This window comes from Vicia villosa, linkage group LG1, assembly GCF_029867415.1.
Source record: "Vicia villosa cultivar HV-30 ecotype Madison, WI linkage group LG1, Vvil1.0, whole genome shotgun sequence".
In the NCBI taxonomy this organism is placed as follows: Eukaryota; Viridiplantae; Streptophyta; class Magnoliopsida; order Fabales; family Fabaceae; genus Vicia; species Vicia villosa.
In genome coordinates, this window is record NC_081180.1 from 67,224,399 (window position 1) to 67,244,751 (window position 20,353).

At 29.3% G+C, this 20,353-nt stretch overlaps 1 protein-coding gene across 1 annotated transcript; it reads right to left on the bottom strand.

The window, feature by feature from the left end:
* Window positions 1-13,370: 13,370 nt before the first annotated feature.
* LOC131644610 (salicylate carboxymethyltransferase-like) lies at window positions 13,371-15,684 on the bottom strand. The gene is made up of 4 exons (XM_058915163.1): window positions 15,622-15,684; window positions 15,109-15,513; window positions 14,769-15,026; window positions 13,371-13,974 (listed from the first exon to the last, which is right to left on the bottom strand). Exons 1-4 carry the CDS (start codon window positions 15,682-15,684, stop codon window positions 13,597-13,599), a joined length of 1,104 nt encoding a protein of 367 aa, XP_058771146.1. The 3' UTR covers window positions 13,371-13,596.
* Window positions 15,685-20,353: the final 4,669 nt, after the last annotated feature.

Here is a 20,353-nt window from a genome sequence, read left to right on the forward strand (position 1 = left end):
TGTTAACACCTAAGGTAACTTCTGAAGAATCTAAAGATGAGTCAGAGTCAGAAGGAGACTCCAAAGAGTCAAAAGATGATTCTGATTCTGAAAGTGAATCTGATTATGATGATGATCCAAAATCTGGTGGTCAAGCCTATGGTGAAAGGTGACTCTAACAGAGACTCTCGAAGTGATCCAGACTCTGAAGGTGGTCCAAAATCTGGTGGTCAAGACTATGGGGGTCAAACTACTAGGAGTAATAATACTTCTGGAAGTAGTCATTCTTCTGAAGGTGGTAATTCTGAAGGAAGTGTTTCTAGAGGAGGTCCAAAAGATGACATTGTTCCAGGTTATGTAGAAGATTCAGAACAAGCTTAGAGACCACAAATAATGAGACAAATACCCAAAAGGTTTACAGAGTTCGACATGTTACGCGATACTGAAATAGACTCTAAAGGAGAACTCATTCAGTGTGCCATGTTAGTAGATAGTGAACCTGTGATTATAAAAGAAGCACTCAACTAGAAAGTCTTGCTGAATGCCATGAAATAAGAACTTGAGGCTATAGAAAGAAACAAGACTTGGAAGTTGACTAAGCTTCTAAAGAAGAAGAAATCCATCAGCGTTAGATGGGTTTTCAAGGGGAAGTTGAAGCCAGATGGATCAATTGGGATACATAAAGCGAGGTTAGTAGCTAGAGGTTTTCTTCAGAAACGTGGGCAAGATTACTTTGAAGTGATTGCTCCTGTAGCTAGACATGAAACAATTAGGTTGGTAATTGCTATAATTGATAATATGAATTGGTCTATGATACATCTGGATGTTAAATTTTAATTTTTGAACGGTCAATTACAATATGAATTTTATGTGTCACAACCTCTTATATTTGTGAAAAATAATCAGGAAGGAATGGTGTTCACGTTATATAAAGCTCCGTATGGATTGAAACTAGCGCCCAGAGCTTGGAACTTGAAGATTGATTTATTTTTCAAGAAACAGGGGTTTTAGAAATGTGAGATGAAATATGGCGTTTATGTTCAACATACTTCTGGAGGCAATATGATTCTGGTATGTCTTTATATTGATGACATATTGCTGACAAGGAGTTATTCTGATGAGATAGTTAAGTTCAAGAAGGTGCTGATGAATGAATTTGAGATAAATGACCTAGGAAAGGTGGTATACTTTATAAGGATGGAGGTTGTGTATTATGAAAAGGGTATCATTTTGCATCATATGAAGTATGAACTTGAGCTTCTGAAGATATTTGAGCTAACAAATTGTAAGTGTGCACTCACACTTGCTGAGACGAATCACAAGCTGGATTCTGATGATGAGTGTGATGATGTAGATGTTATAACTTGCAAAAAGTTGGTAGGCTCACTAAGATATCTCTGTAATACCATACTTGACATCTGTTATGTAGTTTGAGTGGTGAGTAGGTTTATGAACAAATTGAAGTGGTCACATTACCAAGCTGTTGTTAGGATTCTGAGGTATGTTAAGGGGACTCGGAAGTATGATGTTTTGTTCCCTTCTAGAGCTAAATGTGAGTTAGAAATAACGTGCTACTCAGACTCTGACTGGTGTGGTGATAGAGTTGACATAATAAGTACTTCTGGATATTTCTTTAATATATGAGAAGTCTCATTTTTTGGTGTTCCAAGAAGCAACATGTTGTTGCGTTGTCAACTTGTGAAGCTGAATACATTATAGGTGATTTGTATGCGTGTCAAGTTGTGTGGTTGTTGGGTTATTGCAGGATCTGAAGATCAAGGTGATGAAGCCTGTGAAGTTGATGTTTGACAAAAAATCTTCCATAAGCCTTGCCAAAAATATAGTGTTGCATAGGAGAAGCCGTACATTGACACAAAGTTCCATTTTTTGAGGAATCAATTCCATAATAGAGTGCTGGAAGTTGTGCATTTATTTTTAAGTGATTACCGAATAAAAAATTATTTCACTATAGTGGACTTGCCATGTATTTTTTAAAATTTTAATGCATATTATAAAATTAACATAAAAGGATGGGTGAGGTATTTCAAGTGATAGTGAGTTAAATGAGTGTAAACGGTTCGTCTTGAGTTCAATCTATAATGCTAATATTGACCTTTTCAAGTTGACTATATCCTCGACGAAGTCGATGCTACGTTATTTTGTTGACTTTTAGAGTTTTACTTTAGCCTCGGCCAGACCCACGCTATTCAATTTTTATTGACTTTTGGAAATTGATTTTTTAGCGTTGACTTCAGTTTAGCCTCGACGTAAACTAGACTGAGCTGACACTATAGTCGACACGACTATTTTAGACCAAGGCTAACAAGTTAACTTCGAGCCATTTGGCCTATCCCTGACATCGACGCTAAATCTGTCGCAGCGTCGATTTTTTGGCTTATAGCATCGAAATACGGCTGACGCTATATATATATATATATATATATATATATATATATATATATATATATATATATATATATATATATATATATATATATATATATATATATATATAATTGGACCATACTCTATAAATATACATACTTGCTAGACAAGAAAACCATAATAGCATCATTATTCATTCATCATGGTACAATGTAGATACCATAAAATCCTTCTGAATCTAATACTTTCTATTAGACCTCGTGCATTTACACTTATAAGTTATTACTAGTCATACTTCTAAACACAAACGCATATTTATCTTGAAAATTTTCTAATCCCTCTTCACCGTTGTTTCTAATTCAATTTTGAGTGATAATCTAGCCTCATATAATTAAATTAGCACTAGAGATTATTAACTACCTTAAACTAGGATTTAATGGATTAAAATAGGATTTTTGACAAAATGTAGGTTTATGATTCGAGTCTTGAAATCTCATGATACAAAACATAAAATTCTTGAGTGAAATCTTTATTTTCATATTCAATTCATACACCACTTGATTCGAATCAATTGTCCAAAATGGTCTTGAATTGAATCATGAACTTCTTTGACATGAATTACAATTCTAGAACTCAGAAAACATCATATTCCTTATGTTTAGAATTATATGTTGTCATTATAATTGTCATGTAAAATATCCTGATCTGAAGGTTATATAAAATCTCGTTTTCAGTGTATCTATATTTTTATTTTTCGTTTTTGAAGTTTTTCAAACATTAAACTCTAAAATTGATATTTTAATTTAGAAAATGCTAGAATTATATTTTTTACTCAACAATTCTAGAATAAATGTAGTTAGTACGTAATTCATTCGAATATGGTTAGGCTTACAACCATTATTTAGTATAGAATTGTAATTATATTGAATCGTTTCCACCCATTATGCATTACATGTGAAAATATAATTAGAAGATTTAAATTGTATAATTTATTTGATTCTTACTTTAAACAATTGATTGACGATGTAACATCTCATACATATATATATATATATATATATATATATATATATATATATATATATATATATATATATATATATATATATATATATATATATATATATATATATATATATATATGTCTAGAATATTAATATACGAGACATTAATATGATACTGAAAATCAAACATAAACGTTTAAATGATATCATAAATCATATATACGATATTAAAGATGAGTACTAAGTATATGAAAATTTAAATGATATCCAAAATAATACTACATGGTCCAAAATACACCGGAAATAAAACAACGGAAACATATGCAACATCCGACTCATATTATCTTGTCTTTGTCTTTCTCCTACCTCAAGCTACATGAACTATTCAACATAACTGAGGTGAGATACTAATCTCAATGAATTTTAGACTACACGATTGAATCCACTCTACTATGTTCACTATTACTACACTCTCGTACTCCGATAAGGAAAATAATTGGAGTTACGTACGGATGCATAAATGTGTTATATCTCCACTACGATACAACTAATCCGCTGCTCTCAAAGAAGAATCAAGATTTTAAGAGCTTAATTAGGAATTCCTACTCATAACGAGAGACTTGATCATCATTAGAGAATAATCATCTCATTTGAAAAACTAGGATATTATAGACGAAGTCTATACCGAAGCTCTTTTTCTGCTAACTATTGGTATGTTTAGTTTGATTTTGTATGAGAGGTAAAACTCAAGTTAAACAACTCTTTTTTTATGCTGAAATTCAAAATGGAAATGGAAAGATTTAAGTAAACCTTGAAAATAAAAGAAGCTTCTCAAACTCAAAAGTGAACTTAGAGTGTGTTTGGATGAGACAATTAAGAATTTTTAAGGAATTTAAAATTCTAAGTAATATAAATGATTCAATTGAAATTCATTCAATTTTAAATTATTTTGTTTGGATAAAGTATTAAAATGATTCATTGTTAAATTTTTGTGGTCATTTTCATCAATTTTAAATTTTTTGGGTCAAATTTGAAATATAAAAAATAGGGACTGGTTTGCAATTTTTGAAAATTTTAAGGGACTATTTTGTAAATTTAGAAAATTATTAGGGACTTATTTGAAATTTTATGAAAATTTTTGGGATAAATTTATAATTTTAATAAAATATTGGACCATTTTACAAATTTAGAAAAATTAATAATAGACAATTTAATACTCAAGTTATGGAGCAATTTCAAATTCTTTACTTTTTGGTGTCATTTGAAATTCTTTAAATTTAACTTGATTAAAATACTTCATAAATTTACATCATTTTAACAATTTTCCATATTTTTATCCAAACAATGGATTTTGGTCAAATCATTTTCAATTCCCTCAAAAAATTACTTTTCATCATTAAAATGCTCCATCCAAACACATTCTAAAGAAACATCTTCCTCTATCGTTTCCTATTCCCCCTTATAAAATGACATGGTAAGGAATCCACTTCCGCAACTACAAATGAAACACAATAGCCAAAACGACTTGCTTATATTAACATGTTTATATTAACATTGCTAGACCAAATCAAATACAAATATAAATGAAAAAGAAAAATTATATGCTTGACTAGAATTCATTAGTATTATATGAAAAATCAACCCATAAAAGAGATACGTTAATTTTATCATCAACTATAACTAATATATGTGAAAAAAAGCAAATGCTAATAATTAAAAACCAATCAATCGTTAGTTGGTTTATTGGTAATTGGTGCTGAATTTGATATGGAAGACTATGGTTTGATTCCCGCAACTACGATCGGAAGGGGGTTAGACTCACTTGATGTCATAACTGACCTCCAAATCGGACTATATCGGTGGTGATAAGAAAAAATAAAAATGAAAACCAAATAATTAAATATTAAGCACATCTTCCAATATATGCAAGCATATATACAGGCTGGCCAATCTCGACATGTATGCAAGCATATATTCACAGGCTGGCCAATCTCGACATGTGAAGTTAGCAAGCAAGGCTTTCTACGTGTGTTTTGTTTCTATCTAAGTGCTCTGTACCTTCTATATTAAACTATGCTGTTTTGTGCAAATTTAAAATCTATGCTGACTTACATTGCTTTTAGTGCAAATTTAAAACCTAGACTCTCATATATCCATTCTTTTCTTATAAACTACTCTCCAATATCTTATTAAACATGTTCGTCAATTTTAAAATTTTCAAGCTTTTAATGAAATTTGTTTTCTCTACTTTTGAATATCAATATTATTGAAATGTATAGTAATCCAAAAAAATTTAGGGAGTGGAGTAAAAAATTATTTTTATATTTGTTTTTTTTTCCAGAAGATAAGTGTATGATTTAATACAGATTTTCTATATATTATTTAAGTTTGATCTTTGTTACGATTTAGTTTTACTAACATCAAATTAATTATTCAAGTAATAAAACTTTTGCATCGAGTTGTCTCTTTCAACCCATTTTGTTAAAAAGTATTACATAATTGTTAAATGTTAAATGTTTGTACACTATTACGAATATGAAATTTCATCTAAGTTGCAATCAGATTTTCATTTCCGTCGAGAGTGCGAGATAACATAGAGTCATAAAAAGTTGCAATTTATGTGTATTTTGGCTTTAGTACCTATTTCATTTTTATTTATATATTCTATTTGCTTTTAAAAGAAAATATATAGAAAGTCATTAATGCTTTATTAATTTTTTTTGGATTCTTTTAGAGGAGGTTTAAAACCCCCTCAATCTGTTGCGTTTTAAAATGTTTGCCAAGCTGTCTTCTACGTGGCGTGCCACGTCAGCTTCCGTTAATGAAATTTGACGGCAGAGACCAAAATTGGAGACCGAAAATTTTATAAGGACCATTCTTTAAACAAAAATCTTATAGAGACTAAAACTAGATTTTGGGTTATTTATAAGGACCATAAGCATATTTAACCCTTATTTATATATTCTATTTTGTTATGAAATTAACAAAAATAATATAGAGATGAAGTAGAGAAAGTAAGAGAGAAAGTGGTATTCTATTATCTTCTTCAAGAAGTATAATTTACATTGCAAAGTGGACCTTATTTATAGGACATTAGGAAGGTGAAAAATCATAACCTTACTATACCACTTAATAGGGAATATGAAGATGAAAGATTAGAATACATATAGACATCCACAATAATATTTATTCATAACACTCCCCCTTGGATGTCCATTGAGGATATGCCTCGTTAAAACCTTACTAAAAAAAACTCAGTGGGAAAAATTCTAGTGAAGGAAAAAGAGTACAATATCCTTTGAATATGAATTGCCTCGTTAAAAACCTTACCAGGAAAACCCAGTGGAACAAAACCATGATGAAGGGAAAAAGAGTGCAAAACATATGTTTTTCTCCCCCTCATGCATACATTTATATGTGAGACGATATTCTTTATAGTCGTTGCTTAAAATGTCTTCTTCAAAGTGACTTCATGTAGTGGTAATAGTTATGCAGGATTTTATGAAGTTGTTGCCATGATTTGTTTCGTAGATCTCCATGAAATGGTTGTACCATCACATGTAAATAAATAACCTCTTTCTGATCTACCATTGTGAGAATCTGACAAGTAACCTACATCTCTAAGATAATGAAGTATATGGTTGACCGCTTTCCAATTTCTTCGTGTAGATGAATAATTCTATCTTACTTATAGATTGACCGCAAATGATATATCATGATGTGTATTTAGCAAGGTGCATTAGTACTCCAATTTCACTAAGATATGGTACTTCAGGACCAAGCAATTTTTATCCTTTTCTCGAGGCCTAAAAAGATCTTTCTCCATATCTAATGATCTAACAACCATATTGGAGTAGGCAACATGTGACATTTGTTCATATAGAATCATTTCAACACTTTTCTATATAGCCTTCTTGATGTACAAATATTCTTTTGTCCACATGCTCAATTTGCAAACCTAGACATATTTTGTCTTTTCTAGGTCCTTCATCTCAAACTCTTTATTTAAGCAATTTATAGCTTTTGGAAGCTCTTCAGGAGTTCCAATAATACTTATGTCATCCACATAGAAAACTATTATTGCAAATACTTTTCCACATCATTTTATGAAAATAAAAGGACAAATTGATCATACCACATGCGTCTAGATTGTTTCAATCTATAGAGAAACTTGTTCAATTTGATGGAGTGGTTTTCTCGAGATCCAAAATTACGTGCCTTTGGTATAGTGAACCCTTCAGGGAGTTTCACGTAAATGTCACTATTAAGTGAACCATATAAATAAGATGTCATAACATTCACCATGTTCAAATTAAGCCCTTCATGTGCTACAAGGCTAATTAAATATAAAAAAATCGATTGAATCCACTGCAGGTGGATATGTTTTATCAAAATCAATCTTAGGTATTTGTGAAAATCATTGAGCAATAAATCAAACTTTATATCATTCTTATGTTTCTTTTTCATAAAAATCATTTATATCCAATTGGTTTCACACCTTGAGGTGTTCGGACTACAGGTCCAAAAATGAGTCACTTGTAAAGTGAGTTTAATTCTTCTGTAATTGAATATATTCATTTGGCCAATTCTCACTTAGTCTACAATCTTTAATAGACTTTGACTCATGATCCTCATTATCATTGATCACTTTTAGCGCTATATTGTATACAAAGACATTGTCAATATTGACTTTATTTGGTTATCTCAATTTCGGTTCCATTGCATTTCATCCATGACATAATTTATCGAGATCTCTTTATTTCATATTTCAAGTACTTGATTTGTTCTTCTGGAACTGAAAATTAAATTAGATCAAAGTGCTCTTAGCATTTTCATATCCTCACTTGGGTCATCTTTAGTTTCTTTTCTTAGTAGAGGACTTTTAACATTGGAACCGACTTTCATACCACGCTTCAGGCGCATCTACAACTCATTTGCAATATTATATTATCCAATAGGAGAATCCACTTTGAGTGGAGTATTACCAGCTGATAATTTATTTCATAAACTTTACAAATGAATAATATTTTGAACTTTTGGTTCATATTGATTTGTACGAGGATCAATACAACAATTTATTTTAACTTGTTCATTTGAACTTCTTGTTCATGATTTCAGCTGTTCATTCCCCTCCCCTTAATATTGGGAAAAATAATTTATCAAGTGATAATCAGCCTACTGGGCTGCAATCAAGTATTTGATTATTTGCTCAAATTATATCCTCAAAATTGAGATTCATATTAATTATATTTTTCCAATATTCTTTCATGACTCATCTTAATGTATTATATTGGAGCAATTGGAATATACACAACACATCCAAATGTTCATTAAGATGAGAAATATTAGAATATATTAGGGAGGACTAAGATATAGTATACTGTTGGCTTAATGCGAATAAATATCTTAATATCATACTTTGAGTGTTTCAAATATATAATTTAGAATTGATGATCTCATAAGTATCAACCATATAATTAACTTTAGACGTCTAAAGAATGGATCTTCGGGTCCATTTTCTTTTTATGAACATATATTACATGATATTCAATATCAATTTTAATAATATATATGTGATACTTATACAAGAATTTCTATAAAAAAAGTCCAGAAAACAAGATCTTAGTCTAATTAGGTGAGAAAATAATTTCACAAACTTCTGGTTGTGAATAGAGACATATGCATGATATTTTAGTCGATGCAACAGTTAATGTCATAAAAACGCAATTTCTCAAATTTTTATTTTCCTTTAGAAACACACAAAAATTTAATGGATTGAAGAAACTTCTGGTTCTTCAATACAAATTATTCGCATCATATTATATCCGAGATGACCCAACCGGTTTTACCAACGACACATTTAAGTGTAATTTGTAAACTAATGGTTTACAATGACATGTGCTTAAATTGTACTAATATAAATGTAGTACAAGCCCAAGGAAAAAAAGACGGTAGCTTTTCTATTATACATTTTATGTCCAAATTCATTTGTGTAATACAAAGATATTCAATACCTCCAGTATAATTCAAAACCAATATAATAATAGTATCTCATTATTAAACACTTTAATCAAACACATTCATATGAACATATTATCATATAATTATCAAACAATTACCCCTTATAAAATTAAACATATTTAATCAAACAATATTATATCACTAAAATTATATCGTCATATAATTAATTTGATTTACTATCCTTCAGGGATGGATAAGTTCTTCAAAAACTATAAAAATAATTTATTTTTCTATCCTTCAGGGATGCTTGATAAGTTCTTCAGGAACTATAAAAATAATTTGTTATATACAATAATCTAAAAAATATATATAACCATCCTTCTGGGATGCGTTAAAATTATTTGTGTCATTTTTCTAGAATGACAATATTTTAATGAGCATATTACAAGTTATGAATTTTTAGATCGATACAAAAAAAAATTATGAAATCCTTCTGGGATTCAATAATATTATAGATGCGACCTTTTAAAGATTATCGAACTTTGAATTCTTCTGAAATTCATCAATTATTGATAAACACAATACTCGATTAAACTCAATCTTTGAATAATAATTTGGAGATAGTTTAATAATAATAATCTTTAGTTCTACAAATATCACATATCACAAATTATTTCCATAAACAACAGTCAAGAAAAATTATTCTTTGTGCAATCCTTCAGGGATGCTTGAATATTAAATTAACACTTTTATGTGTTAAAATTCAATTTCGGACAAACATATAAAAATGCTTTAATGTTAAATTCTTCTGGAATTTAACAAGAATTATCAAAGAAATCTAATATTATTGTACAAGGTAAATAAATCTCTCTATAAAATATATAAAAAATAAACATATTTATATGAAGAAAAAAAAATAGTAACAAAATCATGAATTATATTATATTGGTTCAAATATATTAAGATTAGAAAATAACGTAGAACCTGGCTATATCATGACTCGCGTTGTAGAGTATCGTGCTGATAACGTGTTATGAAATTAACAAAAATAATATAGAGATGAAGTAGAGAAAGTAAGAGAGAAAGTGGTATTCTATTATCTTCTTCAAGAAGTATAATTTACATTGCAAAGTGGACCTTATTTATAGGATATTAGGAAGGTGAAAAATCATAACCTTACTATATCACTTAATAGGGAATATGAAGATGAAAGATTAGAATACATATAGACATCCACAATAATATTTATTCATAACATATTTGTTTTTCTAAAAATATATAGAAAGTGATTAATTTCTCTCCTGGCCAATGACAACATAAGTAAAAAGCTTGTTTTGACTATGGATTCGATTTTCAACAATAACATTTTTAAAGTAACCGCATGTTGTTTTTCTTTCGATTGAGAATTCTAACTAAAATAAAATTTAACATCCGTATTTTGCTCTCGGTTAACCTTTTAATTTTCCGGTTAACCTTTTAAATTTTTGAAATAATTTTAATAATATAATATTCATAGGACTTAAAATTAATTCTCAAAAACATATACAAATAAAAAACCAGCAAGAAATTACAATATAGTAAAGATTTATAGTTTGACAATAGACCATTTTGAGATACAGATAGTAAAGATCAAATGACTCAATGAACTAAATCTCCAGCAAAACTAAAAATCTGATTAACAGTATTGTTAAACATTACATTTGATAACTAATTACTAGCTAGGAAAATGATACATGACTTTTGAAATTTATTTTGAACTCAAAGTGATTAATTTCTCTCCGGGCCAATCACTACAAAAAAGATGCTCTGCAGCGACGTGGACACCACGTCGCAACATGCAAGATCACGTCACAACAAAAAACTAGCGACGTGGACAAACACGTTGCAGGAGCACGAGTGGCAACTCAGTAGCGACGTGGAGACCACGTCAGAAAGTAGCGACGTGACTCCAACGTCGCAATAAATATACATGGGAAACATCTCCCTGCACGCAGAGCAGGTGTGGCAGGTGTGGGAAAGTGTGATGTTGACTTTGTAGCGACGTGGTTTTCACTTCGCTACATTAAATGCTATTTTTTTAAAAAAATTTAATCACGCAGGATGAATTTTGTTTTATATAATTAATTAATTAATTTATATAATAAAAATTATATATAATAAAATATATATAATAAAATTTATATATAATAAAATTTATATAATAAAATCTATAAAATAAAATTTATATAATAAAATCTATAAAATATAATTTATATAATAAAATTTATATAATAAAATTTTATAAAATAAATTCATATAATAAACTTTATATAATAAATTCAATTAAATAAAACTAAAAATTTAAAACTAATATTTTAATGAATTAAAATGTAGAATAAGTTAATATCATATTATATTTTATTTTATTTTAAATATACATATATAATATATATTCTACTTTTAATATATATTTTAATTTTAAAAAAAATGTATTTTTAATATAATAACAATAACATAACATATATTCTTTTTCTATTTAACATATATTCTTTTTTATTAATATTCAGTTTTTAAGATTAATATCATAAAATACATATATTTTATTTAGAAAATAAAAAAAATAAAATAAATCTAAACATTTTTCTATTAATTTTTAAAATTCTAAAATACATATATAATAGTTTTTCTATTAATTTTTAAAAACATATTTAACATTTATATATATATATATATATATATATATATATATATATATATATATATATATATATATATATATATATATAATAGTTTTTATAATATTTTTTTTATACAATATTATTCTAAACAGATTTTAACATTCTAAAATACATATATAATAGTTTTTCTATTAATCTTTAAAAACAACATCATAAAATATATTCTGTAAATTAATAACTTAATTAAATTTAAACAACAACATAATATTTAATATATAATTTTGTTTTATAATAACCTAATTAAAAAAATAACCTAACAAAACTATTAAAAACTTACCTCTTCTTCAATCTACTACTCCTTCTTCTTCTTCTTCTTCTTCTTCTTCTTCTTCTTCTTCTTCTTCTTCTTCTTCTCCTTCACCCTTCTTCTCCTCCTTCACCTTCTTCTTCCTTCAAATTAAATGGAAACAAAAAAAATTTAAACTATTGACAACATAAAACAGTATGAATATAAAACAAAATTATAAAAAATATTAGGATTATACCTTGTAGTGGGATTAAAAGTTTGGGGATTTTGGGAGAGGAGGAAATTTGGGGTTGCAGAGGGGGAAATTTGAGTTGCAGAGAAATGGTAAAGGGGAAGTTTGAGGATTGAAATGGTTTGAAATGGTAAAGGGGAAGAAGAAAAACGTGTGTATTAATTAACACATCAGCGACGTTAGAATCACGTCGCAACCTTGCCACGTGGATTCCACGTCGCTACACTCAAACGGTCATAATAATAATTTCACACTCTGCCACATCTGTAAAAGTGGTAGAGTTATTTTCCCAAGTAAAAGGTTGCGACGTGGGGCTAACGTCGCTACTAAAATTTAAAAAATTTCAAATCTCCCTTCAGCTACAACGTTAAAGTTTGTATTTTTTTTTATTTTTTACTTTTTAGTAGCGACGTGATCCACACGTCGCAAGTGTTTAAAAAAAACCACCTCTGACACGTCTGATTATAACGTTGGATTGATTTTTTTATTATAAAAGTTTGTGGTGACGTGGGAAACACGTCGCAACTTGTGACGTGTAAAACACGCCGCTAATATACGTCGCAGGAGAACATATTTCTTGTAGTGAATGACAACATAAGTAAAAAAGCTTGTTTTGATTATGGATTCAATTTTCGACAATAACATTTTTAAAGTATCCGCATGTTGTTTTTCTTTCGATTGAGAGCTCTAACTAAAATGAAATTTAACATCCGTATTTTGCTCTCGGTTAACCTTTTAATTTTCCGGTTAACCTTTAAAAATTTTGAAATAATTTTAATAATATAATATTCATAGGACTTAAACTTAATTCTTAAAAACATATACAAATAAAAAACCAGCAAGAAATTACAATATAGTAAAGAATTATAGTTTGACAATAGACCATTTTGAGATACAGATAGTAAAGATCAAATGACTCAATGAACTAAATCTCCAGCAAAACTAAAAATCTGATTAACAATACTTTTAACATTACATTTGATAACTAATTACCAGCTAGGAAAATGATACAAGACTTTTGAAATTTATTTTGAACTCAAAATATAAAACCTTCAACCAAATTGTTGCTGCTCAAGGTTTTCTAGTCAACAATAAGGTAAGATAGGTGATCTTGGTTACCTCTTTAGACATTCGATCATTTAAAATATTTTTATAGCGATAAAAAATCTCTTCAATGACACTATCACCAAAGTGACAAACCAGTAATGATTCAATCGCAGCCCTGATGCATTGTGCCATATTGTATCCATCGTCTTTGATCGATTTTGACATTTCAGATTCAATGTCCAAAACTTCCCCGCAATCACGATCATTCCAATTCACTTCAGAAATCTCCAGTTTATTGATTGCAAATGATCCTTCCTCGAAAACTTCTCTCTTCAGTTCAGATGGAGAAGGAAAATATGTTGGGATGTTGAAGGTATCGAGTTTCTCTTTGTCAATAATTCCCTGCATCATAATTATATATGAAAAATATTATTCTTACACCTAATCCATACACCTACACCACACCGTATTTAACTTTTCATAAATACAATACTGTGAACAGTGAAATATTATAAAAATATTTTTCTTTTTAAATAATTTTTTTTTAAATTTTTTTATTGAAGGATACGTAAACAAAATTATGTGATTAACTAATTCCATATCTTCATTAACCAACATTTTAAATTTTATTAACCAACTTCATAACTATTAAAAGTCTGAGTAGTCTATTAACCAACTTTGTTTTACTACTAAAATTTATTTTTAATATCTGGGTGTTTATTAAACAACTTCATCACTTCATTAATCAATTTTTTATATTTCATTAAACAACTTTATTTTATAATTAAACATACTGTTTATCGGCACTGTTCATATACTGTTCACGAATGCTGTTCACCGACACTATTCACGCATTGTTCATAATATATATATATATATATATATATATATATATATATATATATATATATATATATATATATATATATATATATATATATATATATATATATATATATATATATATATATATATATATATATATATATATATATATATATATATATATATATATATATATACAAGTTAATTTTTGTGTATAATAAGAAACAAAATTTGTTCATAAAAATTAGCTCAATTGGTAAAAGTCGTTATCGATAGGTTGAACGTCATCATTAAACTTCGAATCCTGATATCTATAGTGTATGAGAATTTCTAGTAATTATTATCATTTTTGTCTCGAGAAAAAAAAATACCTGCAAGACCATGTCATTAAGAACTATTGTCATGAGATCCCAAATGTAGCAAGACCCTTTACTTGATGGATCATCAATTTTTCTTCCTGTAACTGTTAGAATCATGCGACCACCTTCAACTATTTCTTGGGCACGACACTTGAGAAAAAGAGAAAAATCTCTTTGAAATTGCTGGTAGTAGGCTTTGAGGACATTTGAAGGGCTTGTGCTAGAATGGTAAATATTGCCCTTGTTGTTGTTGTCTACACCCTCTGGAACCTAATTAATCACCATTCAACAATTAAGTGCATATAATATACGAAAAGAATAAGAAAAGATAGTTCATGTTGATAAAAAAAACCTTTGAAAGCCAATGAAGACTGTTAGAGGAATGAACAAAATGCAAACTTTTATCTGGAAAAGTCCTGCCATAAAAGGAACCAGGAACTCCAAAGAAGTAGCAAGGACCTATTTCAGTTTTCATTTCATCGTATAGGTTTTCTTTGAAGGTATCAAGAGACTTAAATACGCTGTTGAAGTCGTTCTCCGATAGATCGTTCAAAAAGACTTTATATTCAGGAGATTTTTTATTAAGTTCTCGACAAAGATTTTCCACCACCTTGATAAATTCTGAGATCACTAACAATGTGTTTGGTCCAGAAGAGCAACCTAAGTCTGCAATTGCCAAGCTTTTGGGCAGTGTGTTGCAGTACAAACTTGTTATGGCTTCATCTCTCAAAGGTTTTGTCAAAGAAATGGCCTTTCGCTGTAAACATATTTATAATATTTATTTGTGGCTCTAAAATATGAATAGTTTTGAATAATAGTTATGTATATAGTTGCATTATTTATAAGTGTAGAGATATAAATATACCTGAAGTGAGGAGTTTTTCGCATAGCTTACTTCTTCAGCGCTCCCATTCATGTGTAGTCCCATGCTTGTTTCTTTCAAAGTAGTTTTGCTTTGATGCATATGCATTTAACTACAGCCAGCCACAAACTTATAAAGATAGCTCATTGGGTAAAAAAGCGAGTAAGTATGTAAGTATTACAAGGTTAAAACCTCACCCTTTGCCTTTTAATGCATTTTTTTTCTTTTAATTTTTTCACTTTTTCTCTACCATTTTCATTATATAATTATTATTAGTAGATTTATTATTAGGTTTATTTAGAGGTGTTATATAGTAATTATTAATAGATTTATTATTAGGTTTATTTAGAGGTGTTCGCGGGTATGGGCCAACCTGCGAACCCACTCAATCCAATCCAACCTTTATTTTTATCCAATCCAATCAAGTACGGGTTTATCCGAACCAACCCATTCAAACTCATTAGTATTTGATTCAGGTAACAGGTTTGAAGTTTTAAACCCATAAACCCGCGAACACAACCCATTGACATGTCACTATATTTCTATTTTGTTCTATTTATAAATTATTTAGCATAAATCTTACAATGCATATATTTTTTAAATATAATTATGGTTTTTATTAATCGTAAAAGTTTAAGTCTAAATCAAAATTGAGAGATCAAATTTATTTATTCAAAGAGAGATATATCTTATCTTTTAAATTATACTTTACACCATTTGTAAAATTTTTTACTTGATCTGAATCGTAAAAGAATTTTTAGGTATTAAATGATAAACTTTATTCAAATTAAATACAAAATTTTATGTTTTTTAAATATTTTTTTAAAATAAATGTGTTAATTAAATTGGTATTTTATTTAAAATTTAAAAATTATATTTAGTGGGTGACCTACGAACCCAACTCAACCCAATCCATTGATGAGCGGGTTGTTTTGGTTCGGGTTTAGTCTTAGAAGTACAGGTTGAACACTCAACCCAAACCAAAGACTATTGATTGGGTCAGGTATTGGATTTAATCAAATTAGACCCAACACAACGTGCGAACACCCCTAGGTTTAATATTAGGGAGCTTCTATGGCGCAGTCACCCAATTGACTTCTTTAATGAAGTAACTTTAATTGGCGAATAGAATAAAGTCCTAAGCCACATCAGCTTTATAGTGCAATAAATTTTAAATGGACCATTTTTAAAAGTAAGTTTCAAATATTACATATCATTACTAATATTTTTTTTATGTTGAGGTACTACTTCGAGGTCTTTGGATTTTTCTTGTGTATACTAGCAAGTTACCTAATTCTTGTACATTTTATCGTTTTATTTCGCTTTAAAATTCCCCTTTGAATTTTGTAATATTGTAGTAAGTGTTTTATCCCCATTCGATACAAATGTATCCCACTCCCCATTATGATGTAATAATTTTACTACTTTCTTTTATTAATGTTAAGCATTGCATGCATTAAACTTTTTCAAGAACAAATACTCGGTTCCAAGCCATTTTCCACCATAAGTCGATCGCTTCTTAAGCATCACAATCAACCGTACTTACACACGCACACTTGCACACATTTATAGCTTAATCTTAGGCTTTCTTACAGTGAGACCTACTCGATTAATCGTTCTGATTGGTCATTTAGAAGACTAGTCATTGGCTAGTACACTTACCCTTTTAATTCAATGCTTTCATGTTTAATCATGCATGCTTGCTTGTATGGACTTATAAACTTGTTTGTATGGACTTAATTTACTTTCGTTTCATCCCCATTTGGCAAGTTTTTTCCCCCATTTCCGAAGCCTTGTAAATAATTTTACCATTTTCTTTATCTTTAGCTTTATTTGCTTGCTTGCTAGTTTGCATGAATAGATTGTGAACCCCCGCACTCTTGGTCTATATACCAAGCCCTAGCCCACTCTTTGTAAGACGATTGTCTTGTGCATCGTCATCGACCATGCCACTGCATTCTTGGTCAATATAACAAGTCATACCCCATGTTTTGTAAGTCGATTGCCTTGTGCATCACCATCAACCTTGTTTTTCAAACTTCAAACTCTTTTCATAATAAACCTTCTTTGTCAAATGAGCGAAAACTCCTTTTCTCAAATAAAAGTTTAAAAACTTAATCATATTCAAACACTTTCAAAAATCTAAAAACGACTTCAACCTCATCACTTCATTGTCCGCCCAAGCGCGATGCATCTCTTTGCCCAAGCGCAAGTGAAAGCACCCATTTCAAACTCGTCTTTTTCTACCAAGTGCAATTAGACCCCTTTTCACAAGTAAAATCAATCAACACACCTCTGTGGTTACTATCTCCATGAACTACGAGACTCTGATTTCATTATTGCACATGGATGGTATGTAGACACAAGACATATCGAAGTCTTGCCGAGCACACACAAAAAAGTAACAAAAACATTTATTTTCTCATCTCTTCATTCTTTTGCAAACAAACTGCTTTAGCATTAACATAGAGATTTTAAAAAGGTTCCTATGGAGTACCAGAGATGTAAGGAGTGTTAATACCTTCCCCTTGCATAATAAACCCCCTTATCCAAATTTCTCTTTGTAGGTTTTATCGATATTTTCCTGTTTCCTCTTTTGGAAAACAATAAAGTTCCATGGTAGCTCTTGCTTTGTGAGTTAAGTTAATCAATAGCTTAATCTCGAATTTTTTTGCCACTACAGTAGGAACTAATTTGTGAACCAATAATCCATTTATGAACCAATTTCCAAATAAGTAACAAAAACTTCCTTAGCAATAGAAACTAATTTGAGAGTATAAGACCCTAATTCTTTAGCTATACCAATGTCGCTCAAAGTATTAAACCATAATTATTCCCTACCAATGTCGTCACTGTGAAATGGTTTTCTCTCAGCTTCGTTGTCGTCACTGTGAAATGGTTTCCTCTCAGCTTTGTTGTCGTCGCTGTTTCGGTGAGAAAAGTTTCAGTGAAATAAGCGAATGAATCTAAGTGCGGTGTTGGAGAAGAAGAGAGCTTCGTTGTCGTCACTGTTTCGGTGAGAAGAGTTTCACTGTGTTACCGATCATCACTGCGTTGTCGAACATCACTATGTTTTTCGGTGAAAAGGGTTCCGTGAAATGCATGCATTTTTCGGTGAAAAGATGAATTCATGTTATTTTCTTTTCCTTACTTTAAAATGAACATGATCATATTGTTAAAATGAATAATTTGTTAATATATTTAAATTAATTTATTCACCTAATAAATTTAGACCCATTAATATTCATTCATTAATTTGCTATAATGTTTAAATTAATTGTTAATATGTCACATAGATTAAATATTTGAGTTATAAAATTAAATAATTATTTTTAATCTATATAAATTTACACCTAATTTTAATTTAATGGGAGTAATAGAGATTTTATTATAATAATATTTTTAATTTTAACCCGTTTTTGTAATATTTGGTGTATATTGTCACTTGATAATACTTAAAATGACACTTTATTCATAAAATTGTCACCGCGTTTCTTAATTACACCCGATTTTAGTATATTGGATGTAAATTTTAAAATTATATTATTCTTTTTGCACTAGTGATATATGACTTTTTGGTATTAGATAATATGATTTTGATGTAAGACTTATATATGAATATGTTTGTTATGATTGTGCTTTTTGTTTATTGAATGAATGTTATATAAAAATATTTGGCTTAATTATTTTTTAAAAATATTATCAAAAAATAAATCGAGTTCTTTTACACATATTATAAGGTATTTGTTTACTGAATGTCCAGCGGTAAACAAAAATATTTGATTTAAAAAATAAGGTGTAAATTAAATTAAATATAATATATTTATCAAATATTTTACACTAAGGATAACTAAAATAAGGTGTAACATACCATATTTTTACACCCCATTTAAAAAAAAAGGGTGTAACTTTATTCTCATTCATAGAAAATATTATTCATTTTACACTAGATTTTTAACAAATGGGGTGTAATAAATTCGTTTAATTTTAATGTATATATGTAACAATTTACAACTGTTTTCTTTAAATTAAAAAAGGATGTAATATATCCTTTATTTACACCCATTTTAAAATGGATCTAAATTCGTCAGATATTTCTCACCCTTTAAATTTACACCATCTAATAACGAGTGTTTTTTTTCTTGACACAAACAAACTTAATTCATATCATTATTCAAACAAAGTTCAATACAAGGAGGAATCATATGGAGAATCATTCGTCGAGACCAAGAATTGGCCACCCTAGCTAAGCTATGAGCCACCGAATTCGCTTGACGATTAACAAACTTAACCTCAAAGTTATGGTGAGAAACAAGAAGATGCTTAATACTATTAATGATCAAACTAAATTCAGAGTTACCTGCAAAACTAGCGTTAACGGCATGCACTACTAATTGAGAGTCACTCTAAAAAATAATACGATCCAACTACATCCCAATAGCCACCTGAATTGCTTCCTTCAAAGCCAACGCCTCGGCTTCAGTGGTAGTAAAAATTCCAACATCCCACGAGGTACCTGCCAACATGAAATTTCCGGAACTATCACGAAAGCACCAACCTCTATTAGTCGTTCCCAACTGTGTATTAAACCCCGCGTCAACATTACATTTTACCCATCCACTTATTGGGGGCTGCCACTTATTGACATGATTTATCTGTTGATCGATAATCGCCTCCGAATCACGGGAATTTTGAGCCATAAACCAATCCTTCCACATGTGGTACCCTTGCATTC

What these genes read in the sequence shown, in the direction of transcription:
- LOC131644610 (XM_058915163.1), bottom strand. Translation starts at nt 15,684, where the DNA reads ATGGGACTACACATGAATGGGAGCGCTGAAGAAGTAAGCTATGCGAAA. An exon ending in CGAAAAACTCCTCACTTCAG is followed by an intron (nt 15,514 to 15,621) that starts GTATATTTATAT and finishes ATATGTTTACAG; the next exon opens with CGAAAGGCCATTTCTTTGAC. An exon ending in GTCTTCATTGGCTTTCAAAG is followed by an intron (nt 15,027 to 15,108) that starts GTTTTTTTTATC and finishes GTGATTAATTAG; the next exon opens with GTTCCAGAGGGTGTAGACAA.